This window comes from Chaetodon trifascialis, chromosome 17, assembly GCF_039877785.1.
Source record: "Chaetodon trifascialis isolate fChaTrf1 chromosome 17, fChaTrf1.hap1, whole genome shotgun sequence".
NCBI lineage: Eukaryota > Metazoa > Chordata > Actinopteri > Chaetodontiformes > Chaetodontidae > Chaetodon > Chaetodon trifascialis.
Genome location: NC_092072.1, coordinates 17,264,358 through 17,280,731, shown reverse-complemented (window position 1 = coordinate 17,280,731; position 16,374 = coordinate 17,264,358). Strand labels below are relative to the sequence as shown.

Here is a 16,374-nt window from a genome sequence, read left to right as displayed (position 1 = left end):
TATGAACAATAATGCAACAGTAACACTGATACATATGAATTATATACAGTATATGTATTTGTGTCTGTGTATCAGTGTGTACTACTCATGCTGTGGGGACAGTGGTTAGCATTCGGGTTAGGTTTCCAGGAAATACACGTACGTTTATGTAATGTCCTCTGAAGTGATGGAAACATGTCTCTCTCTCTCTCCTCTATGTGTGTCGATACAATGTGTTTGTATGTGTTAAATCACAACTTTGACTCATTTAATCCAATTACATTTGCACTACATCATATTGTACGGTAAAACATCATTCCAGCCACAAATTGTATGAAAACAGGTAGTTTTGTTTTGTTGGACTCTGACTAAACAGAAATGAAACAAGCTCCCATGAGTCTGCACTGATTGCTGCCCACTTTGCCAGCTGGACTGGACAGAGCGGAGCCATTGTTCTCCACAGACTACACACAGCCGAGTCAGCCAATACTTGACCTCTCTATTCTGGACCTGATAACATTGGCTAGATTATTTTTTTGCAAAGTGCAACGGAAAGTATAAGCCCAAGGAAAGCCAGGCCTAACTCTAATATAAAATAAAATGTGTACTTTTACAATAATATAAGTGTGAATATGGGCCTAAACCTGTATTAAGTGGTATCAACCTGCACAGTGTGGCAGAAGACATTTAGTGGGGCACACCTGAAGGCAGCAGCACCTGACTGACTGTCAACACATCACATTTCCGTCTGTAATATCAACTAACGACCACAAATACACGATGTTCCACTCAAAGACCGTCAGGGACGGCGGAGGAGAGGAACCTGTAATTCCATCTTCCAGCAGCAGAGGGCCTCTGAGGGCATCAGGGTGTTTGTTGTTACATGTATAGCAGAGGTGTCTGTGATGCATATGGTTTACCACAGATAAACAACGGCGTAGTGCAATTCAACATGGTGAATGACAGCATGTGCGATTGATGCTTATGTTTTCCAGGACGAAAAAGAAGCGCTCCACTCAGAGCATTCGCCTGCAGGATCACTGAGCGTCAGTGGTGTGTTGTGAGTCTTGCATTGGCGCGTCTTTTATGGGATTCTGTAATGAGGCTGTGGCCCTTCCCTGTAAGTAACGACATCAAAGCATACGCGTAACCAGCTGTCAGTAAAGCTGTTGGGTTTCTCCAGATTTTGCACCGTTGCAGACAGCGTCAAAGCTGCACTGCCCATTTGTTGGATGCATGACTTTTTCTTTCTTTTTCTTTTTTTCCACTTTCTACTGTTGTAAACAATGGATTCAGCAGCGCGGACAGTTTGCCATGTAGTTTTTAATGCATCAAGCTGATGCAGGTACTCGTTTGGTTCCCACATATCTGATCCTGGAGCGTTTCATCATTCATCCCAGAAGACTGGGCTGCATCATTTCACCGACCTGTGGGAGCCCTCACTGGGCAATAATCGATGCCTGTGTCTGCGAGATGGTGAGAAGATGATATCAGTTCATGGTTCCTTCAGGTCATCTCGGGACTGCTGTAGATAGGACATGATAGTAGGCTGCAGCTGGACTGACTTGCGTTTGATTTACTTAACAAATACCTCCTGATCAACCGCACAGTTCACCACCGTCTCTCACATTGTTTGGTGGATCCGCCTTCCGCCTTCTTCTCACTGGCTGGTGCGCTGGAATAGAGCCAATCTCTAAATTGACCTATATTCCCCAAAATGAATTTCGACCAGGTCCTCTCTGTCATCGGGGGCTTCGGCAAATATCAGAAAATTTTGTACATATGGATATGTTTACCCCAAATCTTCCTCGCCTTCCACATGATGTTGAGCATCTTCACCGGAGCCACGCCGCCTTATCACTGCCGGGACAGCTCGAGCTCAGTAGCCGGGAATCAGTCCTCCTTCCCCGCTACACTCAGCCTGAACTTCAGCCTCTCGGATTCCTCCTGCTTCTCCTCCGATGTCCTGCTGCAGGGCAACCGGACCGAGCGCGTCCCGTGTGGCCACGGATGGGTGTACAGCAAGGAGACTTTCCAGAGCACAACAGTCACCGAGGTACGGTGCGATGATGTGCACGTTGAATATGATCTGCTTAATCAGAGATGACAAGTGTGCGCCATCAATATGCGTATGATTAAAGGTGCCCCTGCGTGCAGGTGGAATCAGCTGTTCCACTGTAAATACTGAGCAAGTATGGAGCAGGCTTGAGCAAGAATGGAGAATTTGTCTATGAGTACACATTGTACATATACGTATTATGGCGATGTGGTGGCAGAAAACCAAGTACTATACAAGGCTGGATTGACCTGCAAGTTAGGCAAAAATGAGCTGCATGGCTCCTTAAACTCCCTCCTTTAGTGCATTTGTCTACAGGAATGTTAAATTCATTATTAAGTAATTTAAGTCAGATAAATTAGGATAATGCACAGAGTAAGGATTTATAGTCAAATGTTCTACATTCTCTTAAATGCTTTTTTGCGTTCTTGCTGAGAGAAGTGATGAGGATTTCATATCTGCTTCTTCCAGTCTTTAGGCTAAGTTAAGAAAAGTAGCCTTTGAATTTACTGTACAGATGTGAATGTGGCGCTGACAGCAAATGAGTATTCCTCAGAATGTCGAACTAGACTACTTCTTTAAAGCTACATTTTGACCTGAAAACAGCAGCACCCACCTTAAGGCCCTCCTCATGTCTTTTAATATCACGTTCTAGTGCTGCATATGTAATTTTCCCAATGTTAGTCAACATTAAATCAATATTGCCATCCTGTGTATGCTCCACTGACACCCCCTCCCTTCTGTTTGCTCTCCTTCTGCCAGTGGGACCTGGTGTGCAACAGAGCCGGACTGAACAGTCTGGGCTCGTCTATTTACATGTTTGGCCTGTTGGTGGGATCCGTGGTGTTTGGAGCCATGGCTGACAGGTAGACTTTGCAGCCTGCGTGAAATTCCTGAAGGTGTGCTGGCAAGGCGTGGCAGTTTTCACACAGGAATGCTCAATGTCGGCCTGCATAGCCTGGTCTCATCCTCTCACAGCCACACTGTTCCACCTCTGGACTCATTTCTGCATGTGCTTAACGAGCAAACTCATGTCCACCCCTTCTCTCTCTGTGAAAGGTACGGCCGACGTTTCGTCCTGCTGCTGTCCATCGCTCTTCAGACTGTGTTTGGAGTCGCTGTGGCCTTTGCACCCAACTTCGTTGTCTATGTGATTCTTCGCTTTGTCGTTGGCACCACAATATCCGGAGTCATCATCAATGCTTTTGTGCTCGGTACTAACAAAACACAGATATGCACTCAAACACGAGCATGACGACACATGAGATCAGCGATTACGTTATGGTGGTGGGAGGAGTTTTGCAGCAGATTTGAGAAGGGAGATTCCCCGCCAAGTTTCGCTGCTCTACTCAGCATTTTCAAGGGTTCTTGTGAATGAAATATCCAATTTGACTGGATCACTTGGATGCTCTTCCAGTTCTGCACTCAGGTTTTAATTGTTAGATATGAGCTGTGTGTTTCCAGGGAGCTTGTGGATGTGAGTTGCAACTACATTAATGCACTGCGATCATTTTCAATTATTACATGATATTTTATATGTTCTTTTAAAATGATCGTACCTCATAGGCTCACAAAACCCTTTAAAAACCCATTGAAACATATTTTTAAGATTGTCGCCAATCCTAACAAGCCTGTTTTTCTCACTACCTAAAACACTGATGTTTTAGAGATGGACACACGAGTGTTGAGCCAGCTAGAGATGGCTGTATGTCTTTTCTTTTCAACCATCTGATGAATTGGTTGAATATTTTGCACAGACATTCATGGTCACCAGAGGGTGAATCCTAACATCCCTGGTGATCCCCTGACGTTTCCTCTAGTGCCACAGTGAGGTTCACGTTTGTGGTTTTCAGTGAATTGTCTCCACAGCCACTGAATGCCGATGAAATTTGGTACACTTTTTTGATATCCTAACGTTTCATTTAGCGCCACCATCTGGTCAACACCTGCAAAACTAACGACATTCTCATCAGTCTCAGCTACGTTGTGTGGAGCGCGAATCAGCATATCTCAGCATGCTAAAACACTAAACCAAGACATGAGCACGTTAGCATCCTGACAAAGCACAGCTATTCCTTCGTCCTGCCTCACTGAGCCACTTGCATGGCTGGACTTTTATAGTTTTGTTATCGGACAGCAAGGATACGCTAGTTTCAACGAAAACATATGATAAGCATTATAAGAAGTCTCGATTCCTCACTTATGAATGAAGGAAATTAATGTTATCATGTTATTAATCGTTCAGCATCGGTCTAGGAAAGCACTGGATAGCCATGTCATTTGTCACATATTTGTCAGACCTGCAGATAATACAGGCATACTTTAAATGTCTCATGCTTTTTTGTGCTATTTTTGCCCAATCCCAACAATCCCTTACCGCCTTTTCTGCTCCCTTAAAGCTCCAAACCACCACCTCAGTTTAACCCTCTCCCTATGATTCATCCTTTCCTGTCCTCTACTCTCCTTCCAAAACCTCCAATGTCTCCTCTAAGGCACCGAGTGGACGTGCACCAAGAAGCGCATGCTAGCCGGTATCATCACCGACTACGCATTTGGTCTGGGCTACATGCTGCTGGCAGGCATAGCATACTTGATAAGAGACTGGAGAAAGCTGCAACTGGCTATATCAGCTCCGGGCTTCCTGCTTATCTTCTATATATGGTGGGAAATCCAATGGGCAAATGAACATCAGATTCACTGTGTATTCATACATTTCTATGAGAAGTATGCACGTATGCCCTCTTTGTGATCCTCTTTTCCTCCTCTCCTCTTATTTCTGGCACTCTCTCTTGCCTCTGTCCACTCTTTCTCCTCTCCCTGTATGTCGTATGCTCTCTGTATCTCCTGTCAGGGTACTTCCTCAGTCTGCCAGATGGTTGCTGGCCAATGACAGGAGGGATGAAGCCATCGCACTGCTTCGCAAGGCAGCACTTGTTAACGGCCGGGTATTACCTGCGACTGTACAGGTGTGTCTGCATTTCACTCCTCACACTTACTCTGTCTAAAGGTAACAAAATCGGCCTACCAGCACCTCTAAAATTCATTAAGTAGCACATTATATCTCATTTGTTTTATCTGTACGGAATCCAAAGTGGAAAAATGACAAGTTGTGGTTTTATTACCTTTGAAAATGCTAGGTATGTGTATATGTCAGGGTTTGACTCCACATGTGATGCTTCAGCCTTGTCTTTGAATGGGTTTTGCTTTGCATCTGTCCAGGTTGAGAAGATTTTAGGTGGAGGGAAGAAAGATCATTCAGCAGTGGATCTCGTGCGAACGCCTCAGATGAGAAAGAGGGCTTTCATCTTGTTCTACATCTGGTAAATTGTGTGCATGTGTGCATGCACATTTGCTTTTAAGGGTCTTGTTTGACATCGGTAAACCGAAATTCCCTATTCCTTTTCCTGTTCCTTTCTCTCTCTCCGGCCCTGCTTTCCACCCCAGGTTTGTGAATGTGCTGGTGTATTACGGCCTCTCACTGGGCGTGTCCAGGTTGGGGACAGACCTCTACCTGACCCAGTTTGTGTTTGGGTTGGTTGAGATCCCGGCTCGTTCTCTCGTCTTGCTTGTCCTTCCCTGCAGTCGGCGACTCTCCCAAAGCGGATTCCTGGCTGTTGGAGGACTTGCCTGTCTGCTCATGCTCAGTGTTCCTGCAGGTATAATGGATGCTCTGTGTTTCTTGTGTTCTGACAGAAAGGTGAACTTTCTGCAAACCTGAGAAATATCAACTTTTCATGTGATCCTCAAATACCTGAGACACAAATGCATTTCATGATACTGTTTGCAGATCATTCCAATGTCCTGGCTGGTCTTGCCATGGTAGGGAAGTTCGGTATAGCAGCTTCCTTTGCTGTAATTTATGTGTACACTGCTGAGATATTCCCCACGGTGCTTCGGTAAGACACAGTTTTAATCACTTTTTTCATCCAACCACAATCCCAAAGGGATTTTTTAAACATGTCTGCAGGTAATACGTACAACTTTTCCCCTTGTGCGTCTACAGGCAAACAGGAATTGGTGTATCATGTATGTTTGCAAGGATGGGCGGTGTGTTGGCCCCCATTATAAACATGCTGCACGACCACAGCCCCACCATACCTCTGATCATCTTTGGAACCTCCCCGCTGCTGGGTGCCGCCCTGGCCCTGTCACTGCCTGAAACTGCCAATAGACCTCTTCCTGACACAGTGGAGGATGCAGAGAACTGGGACATGAGGTACTACGACTCAGTTTTCACCATGGTGCTACAAAGTATCTCAGTTTCTGTACATTCTGTCACTTAAGAGCTCTTTGTTCACTGTTAATCTGTCCTTGCTTCCCAGACTCCATGACCCTGAACTGGATGGAAATTCTCACTGCCCTGTTTGTTCCCACATGTCCCCGCCCTCAACAGCTCAGTGTGTACTTTGTGTTTTGTCTCCTGCAGGTCACCTCCAAACATGGATGACCTTGAGAAGTCTGAGGATATTAACCATTCAGACAGCAGCACGGAGGAGCAGGAGCTACAACATCTAGCAAGCCAGGCCTAAGTGTGTGTAAAAGGATGCACACATTCCATTATTCACATATTACACAGCCTCAAGTTTGTGACCAGATACAGTACTTGACATAACATCCTCTATGCAATCCCATGTCAGGATCAGATTAAGTCTATGCAAGAAAACCAAACACATTTCAGACACCAAACCAGCATCCTTTGCAATCTTGCGCATTTCACAGATGTTTACACCTTTATTCCAATTTTGAGAAGTGGTTTGATATATTTTACATATGTGGGGAGCAAAATAAATAATTCCCAGATACACAGATGGCATATTTGTATATATATATTCGTAAATCCACGGGCATCATCTCAGAGCCCAAGAGTCGGATTTGACAAAAAGTCTTTAATGGTCTGCTACGTCGTCTCTGATGCAGTACACACAGTACCACTGTGCAGCTATTGTTGGGACTTCATATTTTTCAGGACGGAAGGATGGATTTATTAGTTTCTGCATTTGTTAAAAGCACACAAATATTTTCGTATAAAAGTGCACCATGTCTGTAGACTGCATATGGAATATCTTTGTTGTATCCTGGTGTCGTACTGAACAAGCAATTGCTTCGTTTTCTGTTACCGTTCTCAAGCCGAGAGAAATAAGACTAGTCAAGTGAGATTGCATGCAGTAATTAACTTTATTATGCCTTTTGTTCGACTAATGTAGTTAATTTGTAGTTTTATATGAGAACTATGGGATGTGACTGTGATCAGCATGTGAAATTTCAGTTTGTAAAGGTTTGTTCTGTTTATTATATTGAATTGTACTCCAAAGTGAAATGACTCGCTATGGCGAAGGTACATTGAGTGTTGAAGGGCTGTTTTTGTCTATATGACTTGGTGACACATAGAAAAGCATGGATAGCAGCGCAAGTCATGGAATATGCTGTGTTACTCAGGCAAAAGGAATTACATTTTTCTAAAAGTACTATTCCTGTGGCAAAGAAATGTGAGGCCAGTGTGCTTTGAATGTGTAAAATGTGTTTGTGGAGGGGATAACTTGTTATTCCGCTGCATGGATTTAGAAAGCATGACTTACTGCTGCCTGCAGCATGAGTGTGTTAGATCAACCAGAGATGTCACGGAAGCCAAATAATGGAAAATTTCCAATTTTTTATTGCATTGATTCCAGCCCAGTGCATCTGAATGCAACAAATTATAAAGTAGAGGAAGTGCAAGTGGAAATGTGTCACAACATGTACTTTGTACAACTCAAATGAAGGCACTGTAGTGACGTGCCACCAGCAATAAACCTGTCAACACCATGTTTGTGTGCGGATTGACACCGTTCAGCTGCAGCATTTAACAAGTTATTGTCATTAAGCAGCTCACTTTGTTGCGATAACCACACCTCAACCCATCCCATAAGCGTCAGTCATCCTCAGGCACTCACATAGTGGCATTAACACATAGATTTATATTTAGGGGAAATGCCTACGCCAGCGTAACATATGTAGCATCAGTCGTGACGCCACAGTTGTTATCCTTCATAGACATGAGGATGTAGCCATCATTGCCCCAGTAAGTGGACCACGAGTTCTTTACCAACCAGTATGGCTCCCCGCTCAGGGTGCCGTATCCCACAGCGAGCACAGCATGGTCCAAATCATCAGTGGTGTTACCTGGAACCACAAGAAACACGCTGAGTTACAGAGAGAGACACTGTAAAAAGAATGCGCGCAAGCACGAACAAGAGGTATACTGACCGCAGGCTGGTTCGTAGTAGACGCCGTGGCTGTAGAAAACAAATGATCGATGTGAAGCATCGATGCTGACAGCCGCCGGCCCGTTTTTGAAGAGCGCCATCTTAAGGGCCTCTGCATCTCCTGATGTGACGTTGGTGTAGCTCCGGATTTGTGCAGTGAGCTGGGATGTATTCACGTGGCAAAATCCATTCTGTTCAGAAGACAGAACATTAAACACTGAACTGTGCAGTGCGTCACAACTGGAAACTGTTTCATGTGTCCCCATGTATGAATGCGGTGGCATTAACTGACCTGCAGAGCTGATCTGGCTATCAGGGCCACAGAGTTTGTGGTATGGGACAGAGCTTTTAATTGACTCCAGTTGGGCCTCACAGATACAAATAGCTTTATATCAAGCTCATTTTAAGCAAACTATGACAAGCTGTTATTTCAGCTGGTTGAACCATGATTATTGACCCAGTTGTCAGTCGTTTCAGACTTCTTTAAAAAGCTGTCCGAGGCATTTATTTTCACACATTAGCTGGACTGTGAAGCTGTGGTATTTATATCACAATATAACATTCACAGAGGCATATTGCAGTGGTAGGAAAACACTTCTTAGTCAGGTCAGATGAGCTCAGAGGTTCCCTTTCATGATTCGTTTTGGCAATTATCCCCAAGTTAATCTAGGAGAAAGAATCGCTTCCAAAATGCCATTTGAGGAAAGATATTTTAAGAATTAGAGAAAATGCACCATCTCTTAAATATGGAGGGCAGCATGTGGAGCACCTTCACAGTTGCCTGCCAGCCTTCAAAAAAAAAAAAAAACTCTATAGGACATTACAGCTGCAGGAATCTCACCATTCCCATGTAGGCGCCATACGTTTCCGTTGTGGCGATGCCTCCATGTTTCATGATCCACTCGTACGCTCTCCACTCCTCCCCTCCGTCACAGCCGTTATTGCCGAAACCCCAGGAACAGTCCACCAGCATCTGCTGAGACAGAACCTGCAGGGAGCCCGTCTGAGAGACAAGAGCAAAACATTGTCACACACAGATTAGTAACCTCTGGAACACAAATGGTTTCACCATCGAAAAGAAAAAAACAGCTAAATAAAACGGCTAATCAGACAAGAAAACAAGAGGGAGGAGGAAGACAATGGGACAAAGGTTTTTGTGGCAAATACAATATGTACAAAAAGTTTCTAATGGATATTTTTACACCAGCTGTTATTTACAAGTTGCTAGGCAGATGCTGTGAGATCACGAAGAAGTCAATTTGAAAGCGGCCCCTGTGGAGTGGCCGTGTTTATGAAGCTGCCTGGTGGAGGTGGAGGTGGTGAGGGTACAAAGACGAACCGCTGGGACTCCACCACACTACTTTCTCCTGGCCTCATTAAACTGTACATGCAGACGCTGAAATCAATGGAGTACTCGTTCATACATCTTCTTCCTGTCTGGTCTCATTATTAACTCTAAATGCAATAAGAAACTTGCTTTCGTCGGCTCAGCATGCCTCTAGTCGAGTCGAGCGCCACCAAAACATGACCCTCGTCCCAGACGCACACTTCCTAATGACTCTGTAGAGCCCTTCTAAATTCAAAACCATGTTCCTAAATAATTTTTTATTGAAATAATAACCACCCATGTCCCGAAGGTTTTTCCATTTTTCCCCGCAGTGTGTCAACTACCTTCTTATCAGCCTATCAATTAGGCGGTTACATGCGCCAAAGCAAGAGACAAAATCAAGGGTGTCTGAGAGAGTCAAAGAATTTGGTCACTTCAATGGGGTGCCATCAAATCCCATAATAAACCATGCAGTGTTTGGATCGAGTTGCTTGGCAACATGGGAAAAAGGAATGCCTTTGAGCTTTGCCTTGCAGGGGATGGAGGCAGGCTAAAGCTGACACTCACTGCGTTGGATTTCTTCACACGTCTGACATGAGTTAAAGTGACACGATCCGGACCTCCTGCTATGAAAGGGAGGACTTCTTTCCGCTCACAGGGGTGCTTTGCTACATCTGTGTTAAACCTTTGACACATTATATTCTTTGCGTCTATTTAATGTGCTGTATTTTTCTCCTTTAGAGCCGGAAGGATTATGTAAGTTCCATCTTATCATTTTCTTAAACATTAAGAAAGATGGCAATAATAGATTAACATGACTGCAATGAAAATCACGAATGGCCAAGTTGACATCTGTGTCTTCAAAGAGCATGAGGAAATAGCCCTGGCAAGTGGAAACACTTGAACATGCGAGCTGCATTTTATCCTTTTCACCTTCAGGAAGAGAGCACCCTCTACTGATCCAGTGGTGGCGAAGCTCCAACAGGAGCCACAGATGGCCTGGTCCTTCACTGGAGTCACAGCACCTGCAAGAGCAAAGTGAAAACTAGGATCTCCTGCCAGGGAGACGCACCTTTGGTCAACATTTTAAATTGTGATCACATACCATAAAGCCTCCAGTCAAGTGACTCGGGAACTTTCACCCCTTCATAAATCTTTGAGGGGAAGGGGAGCCCTCTGTTCGGGGTCTTTCCCCGTTTCCTTCCCCTCATGGTGCTCAGCTCTGACATGGTGCGATCTGACAGGGAGTTCAGAGCCAGAGCGAAGGGCAGCCCGGCTCTGTTCTTGGAGTGGACATACCTGCGGTAACAAGACAACAGTTGCCGGGTTATCACAAACCCTTCATTTCAAACTTCACCTATCTCTGTGCTGGACTGCTGTTCAGCATGCTTATGTTCTTTAAGAACCTCATCAGTGTTAAACGCAACTCTCACCGGAGATTATGAACAAAAGCGTGCTGCCTTTCCTCATGTTCTCTTTCACTGCTGTACTGACGCTGGAATTTCTCCTTGAAATGGTTGAACATGCGCTGTGAGTGGCCTGATGCTGAGGTGTGGATGAGATCTTTCATTGGATTGGCCAACATGTAGTGCTCCACTCCTGGACCAGGAAATCCCCCACAACTCATTCCTGCAGGGGGAAAAGTGACAAAACAGATTGTTTCCCCCCTTTAAACTTGTATAAAACATCTTGATGTATGCAGCCACAGCAGAGCACAAACCTTCAGGCAGCGAGAAGACTTTCGGGTCCACATGAGCGCTGAACTCTTTGTAGTCCACCAAGTATTTGTCATAATGTGACCCCAGCAGCGTGTTGTATCCCATCATCTCGTAATGGAGGGGTGTGGCAGGCTCTTCTTTGTCTTCTGCGCCTCTCTCTGAATGAGTCACCCACAGTGTGTACGTGTTCTTCTTGTAACCCACAGTGGTCACATTCTGCCAAACTTCACACAAGGAACCTCCATAGTACTCCATCCTCAGGAACTACAGGGGATTAACAGGTTGGGAATTTTTTTTTACAACAGCAATGTCATTATGATGTTTTTTGACTTTCTGGTGTCTCACTGGTGTGGCTGGCAGGTGTGTTTAGCGGCAGGCAGCGCAGCTGATTGGCATGCAGCAATTATCTCCACCAGTTACAGGCTATGTTTACACTTATGGAAAACGCATATGTTTTCATGCGGTTTGGCCTCTCGTTTACATGCAAACGCTGTTTTTTTTCACGGAAAACGATCTTTTTTTTTTTTTAGGATCTGAAACGACACAACATGCGACTGAATACTTAACGTCATGTGAGCGACTTATGTTTATGCTCGCGCCCATACGTTTGGCATAGTTATGATGGCGCTCGATGGCTTATTTATCTAGGTTCATGTGAACGACAACATTTTTGAAAACGATGTTGTGTGCACGATGTTATTTTTGAAAACAGAGGTGCCAAAATATGTAAACGTAAGCTGCTTGTCTGATCGTTTTTGTCCTACGTTTACACATAGCAGGGTATTTTGGAAAACAGATATGTTGGCCCCTCCATTTTCAAAAATAACATTATGCACACAACATCATTTTCAAAAATGTTGTTTACGTCGTTTCACATCATTTACATGAACCTGGATAAATATGCCATTGAGTGCATCATAACTATGCCAAACCTATGGGCGTGAGTGTAAACATAGGTCGCTCACATGAAGTTAATTATTTTGTCGCATGTTGTGACGTTTCAGAACCTAAAACACTGTTTAACCCAGTTTACACGCCAACACATAACCGCCATTTGCAGAAATCTCCACTTTGGAGTTTTTAAAAATGATCGTTTTTCATGGAAAAAAAAACTCAGTTTGCGTGTAAACAAGAGGCCAAACTGCATGAAAACATATGCGTTTTCCCTAAGTGTAAACGTAGGCTTGGTATCTTGTATTCAGCATGTGAAGTCTGTACTCTGTGTCATCATTCCTGGTGAGTTTTTGCTGCCATGGAGCTGCTGCTTATTTCTGTTTTTGTATATTTAGATTCCTGCCTGCCCATCTCCGTAGTTTTGTAGTATTTAGTTTTTGGGACTCTCTTAGTTTTGTGTTTAATGGTTTTTACCTCTTATGGGAGAGATTTTCCTTATTTGCCTTTTAATTTTACTAAATAAAACTGTTAGACGGCTCTCCTGTGTTTGCCCTCTGTGCCTTGGCCTTTGAGTCATATAGTTCAGGGGTCTTTGGTTTTCAAATACTACACAGAGCACTCTCTTTTAATCACACACAGACCTGGAAGCCCTGCACATCAGGCAGCGAGGCCTGCGGTGTGACCGCTTCGTCCTTCGTTCCGTTGACCTGGAAACACTTCATCACATTCTGCTCCACCTCTGTGGTCTCAGGGGTGATTTTATAGGAGACGCCCCACTGCTGCTCCGCCCCCAGCTGGTAAGTGGACACCTGGCCTGTTGAGGATCAATGTGAGAGATGTTCAAGTTGGACGTTATGAACTCCTTTAATCTCAGTTGGCAATCATATTTACTTACATTTTACACCTATATTTTGTTAGATAGCCAATATCTTCCGGTAAATTTGTTCATATTTTGTCAATATGTGCATTTGGTTCGTTTTGGTTATGATAAAGCTACACAGAAACAACACTGAGGCAACAGCAGAGAAATCAATGATTCAAGTCATGAGTCGAGAACAGCTCGAGCTGACTCAGTCGAATCTCTGCACCTCTGTTTTTTTAGCTGCGTCATTGTAAACAGAGCAATGCAAGTGGAGAAGGGTGATAAAACGGAGGACAGCATGATGCCGGACAGCGCAACTGCAGTCTGCTGAGATTTTATAGCTGAACTATGAGCAGGACGCACGCTTTTACTTTCTCTTATGAAGAAAGGCATTAAAACACAAGACTCAGGTCAGCTGATAACATAGTTTAGTGTGGCACAGAGCTGAAAAAGAAGAAGGAATGAGTAGTCGAATCTTCATATTGAACAGCCAAACTGAACTTGACAAAATTGACAAAATTACAAAGTCAGCCCCAATAAACACATTCCAAAACTGACACTACGTACTTGGATGTAAAGTATCTTAAATCTCCTTTGAAATGAGACAGAAAGGGTTCAAAGTCACATGAGTCAACGGAGTAAAAAGTGCTTATTCATTCTTTTTCACTTCTTTGTGTATGCACTGAGTGCTGATGTTCTGCTCTGGTCACTTCGGTCTGACACAACAGGCTCTCAGTTTCACATTGGTAATCCAGTCAGGCAGGGAAAAACACAGACTCAGGTGGAAAAGAAACAGCCGCAGGTCAAGTGGTTTCTTACCATGGTAGTAGTCTATTCGGCTGGACTTCGCCGCGACGTCTAACCAGGCCTCAAATGGCTCCTTGATCTCAGCATAGGGCAGAGAGATTACTCCTGCAGTGGAAAGGAGAAACAGTTCTGTGGCGAGGCAAAATTTTGAGGACAAAGAAGGCAGAGCATGTGATCTGATTACATTACTACTTACCTTTGACATGATAACTGTTCCCAAAGTTCGGCAGGGAAGGGACTGCCTTTCCCTCTGCAGCTGAAAATGATTTGGTAGTATTATTATTTTCATCATTATTCTCCATCTTACATCAATTGTCCATCCTTGTTTTTATGCTCATTCTATGTCTTTTTCTGTGAAGCACTTGATGCGTTTAATTTCTTTGTTGTAAAGCACTTCGACCTGCAGTTCTTGACAGGTGCTATGCAAATACAGTTTATTCTTCTTATTATTATTTAAATTAATACATTAACTCATCGTGTTACACCGAGCTTTCAGATGTTCATACTGAATAATCCCTCACTGTTCAGACAAGGAACAACTGAACGAATAACGTTACTGCAGAATGACAAATGACAAGTAGCTTTAATTTACCGTCAATATTGTCAATGCATGAACACCGAAATAAAGAGTAGACTTTATAGTTTCACTCGGGATCATAATACATATCTTTCGATGAGTGCAGCTATCCTGATGAGCAAGTCGACTGTAAATTGACTGATTTTTGTCTGGAGTTTGGCCTGATGTTCTCTGAATTCATCAGCACGTATCAGAGACAGAAGCAGACATACTTACATATTCTCAGACATCTAAAATTTGTATTTAAATATGTATTTCTTCAGCTACCTGAAAGATTTCAGTCATGAAATGATAAACATACTTAATAACACCGGTACCTGCTGTCGTAACAGTCCAATAGCTAACTGTTAGCTAACTGGAAACACGATGTAGTCAATTAAATGTTGCCTCTTACCTATAACAGCCCAGAAAAGAACAGCAGCAATGTACAAACGCATTGGTTCTACTGTGAGATCAAACATACACGAAATAAAGGCACACGAAACTCAAACCAAATTATATATTTCTGCAACAAACAGCTCTACAAAACACCAAGTCTGTAACAAACAGCAGACACGTCCACGCTCAACCAATCACAACGTGGCATGGAAGAGTGTAGGCCAATCACATACAAGAGGTGGATTTTGTTTGCCTAAATGTCATGTGATTTGTGTCATATGACTAAATAAAACCACGGTTAAAGCTTTTTGGAAAATGTGTGTACAGTGCCAGAAAATACTGTGTCGTTTATATCGTTGAAACATTACAGAGGAAATATGTCGCCTGTAGGACTTTTAAAAGGGTCAAAGTTCATCTTCATCTTTAATGATGCATCAGCCACATGCAGGAACAGGAACAGGAAAGGCCCTGCCACCACTCAGCAGTAACAGGGGACTCCACAGCCTTAGATATCTTGCCTGTCTGTTATAATGTAGTACAGCAGAAATAAAAAAAAATGAGCCTGATCATGTGACAAGTTACTTAAACTCAGCCTTATTCAGCAAAAGACTCCTTTCACATATTTCCTTAGTTTTGTCTCTATATGGAGGGAAGAACTGCATTATGTAAGGCCACGTATTGTTACCTATTACAAATAGTAGTCAGGCTACTTAAACTGCTTGGATTTATATCAATAGCACTTCTCTGCAAATTAGAATTGCTACTAAATTTAATTTTGCTTCTATTGTGTGGACTAGAAATTTTCTCCAATCTCTCTGGGCCACATAATTCATAAATGCAATGAGCAGTCTTCATAATTCAATGAAAAATAGGTTTTATGGCTTTAAAGAATACAAATACAAACCTAACTGGTGCCAGGGAGCAACTGAAGCAGAATCAGGAAGCAGCTTCTTTTATCTCACCCTACAACGAGTGGAATATTCTGTTGCTGAAAGTTCTATTGCAGAACATTAGAGAAAATAATTTACAATTGAACATTCCATTCTGAATTTGAGCATTCCAGAATATTCTCTTGCATACAGGTCTATTCCAGAACATTAGAGAAAATAATCTAATCTGATCTATAATTAACAATTGAACATTCCATTCTGAATTCGAGCATTCCAGAACATTCTATTGCATACAGATCTATTCCAGAACATTAGAGAAAAATGTAATTCCACATTAGACCATTCCATGCTGAATTCAAGCATTCCATTCCAGAACACTGTATTCTAACACAACAACACAGAAAAATGTCATTCTGCAAAAGCCCATTCCATGAAGAATTAGAACATTCTTTTCCAGAACATTCCACTGAAGAACATTATATTGCAGAAAGTTATTTTCCAGAATATTAGAGAAAAAGGTGGTTCTACATTAGAACATTCCATGCTTAATTTGAGCATTCCATTCCAGAACATTCCATTCCACATCATTCCATTCCAGTACATTGTTCTAGAGAACAGGAGACAACAAGGTCATTCTACAAGGA

General features: G+C 43.1%; 2 protein-coding genes across 2 annotated transcripts; one reads left to right on the top strand and one right to left on the bottom strand.

The window, feature by feature from the left end:
- Window positions 1–868: 868 nt before the first annotated feature.
- Window positions 869–7,837, top strand: LOC139345697 (solute carrier family 22 member 6-B). Its single transcript, XM_070984475.1, has 10 exons — window positions 869–2,035; window positions 2,798–2,901; window positions 3,095–3,249; window positions 4,528–4,696; window positions 4,887–5,001; window positions 5,255–5,355; window positions 5,480–5,691; window positions 5,823–5,931; window positions 6,039–6,251; window positions 6,462–7,837. The coding sequence occupies exons 1-10, from the start codon at window positions 1,697–1,699 to the stop codon at window positions 6,562–6,564; spliced, it is 1,620 nt and encodes a 539-aa protein (XP_070840576.1). The 5' UTR covers window positions 869–1,696; the 3' UTR covers window positions 6,565–7,837.
- On the bottom strand, window positions 7,672–15,048 carry LOC139345696 (digestive cysteine proteinase 1). The gene is made up of 11 exons (XM_070984474.1): window positions 14,857–15,048; window positions 14,082–14,141; window positions 13,898–13,990; window positions 12,858–13,030; window positions 11,325–11,586; window positions 11,038–11,233; window positions 10,710–10,903; window positions 10,538–10,629; window positions 9,119–9,280; window positions 8,279–8,468; window positions 7,672–8,194 (listed from the first exon to the last, which is right to left on the bottom strand). Exons 1-11 carry the CDS (start codon window positions 14,921–14,923, stop codon window positions 8,007–8,009), a joined length of 1,677 nt encoding a protein of 558 aa, XP_070840575.1. The 5' UTR covers window positions 14,924–15,048; the 3' UTR covers window positions 7,672–8,006.
- Between the last annotated feature and the right edge of the window lie 1,326 nt (window positions 15,049–16,374).

What these genes read in the sequence shown, in the direction of transcription:
- LOC139345697 (XM_070984475.1), top strand. Translation starts at nt 1,697, where the DNA reads ATGAATTTCGACCAGGTCCTCTCTGTCATCGGGGGCTTCGGCAAATAT. An exon ending in TTTGGAGCCATGGCTGACAG is followed by an intron (nt 2,902 to 3,094) that starts GTAGACTTTGCA and finishes TCTCTGTGAAAG; the next exon opens with GTACGGCCGACGTTTCGTCC. An exon ending in CATCAATGCTTTTGTGCTCG is followed by an intron (nt 3,250 to 4,527) that starts GTACTAACAAAA and finishes GTCTCCTCTAAG; the next exon opens with GCACCGAGTGGACGTGCACC.
- LOC139345696 (XM_070984474.1), bottom strand. Translation starts at nt 14,923, where the DNA reads ATGTTTGATCTCACAGTAGAACCAATGCGTTTGTACATTGCTGCTGTT. An exon ending in AGTCTTCTCGCTGCCTGAAG is followed by an intron (nt 11,234 to 11,324) that starts GTTTGTGCTCTG and finishes TTCCCCCTGCAG; the next exon opens with GAATGAGTTGTGGGGGATTT. An exon ending in ATGGCGCCTACATGGGAATG is followed by an intron (nt 8,469 to 9,118) that starts GTGAGATTCCTG and finishes TCTTCTGAACAG; the next exon opens with AATGGATTTTGCCACGTGAA.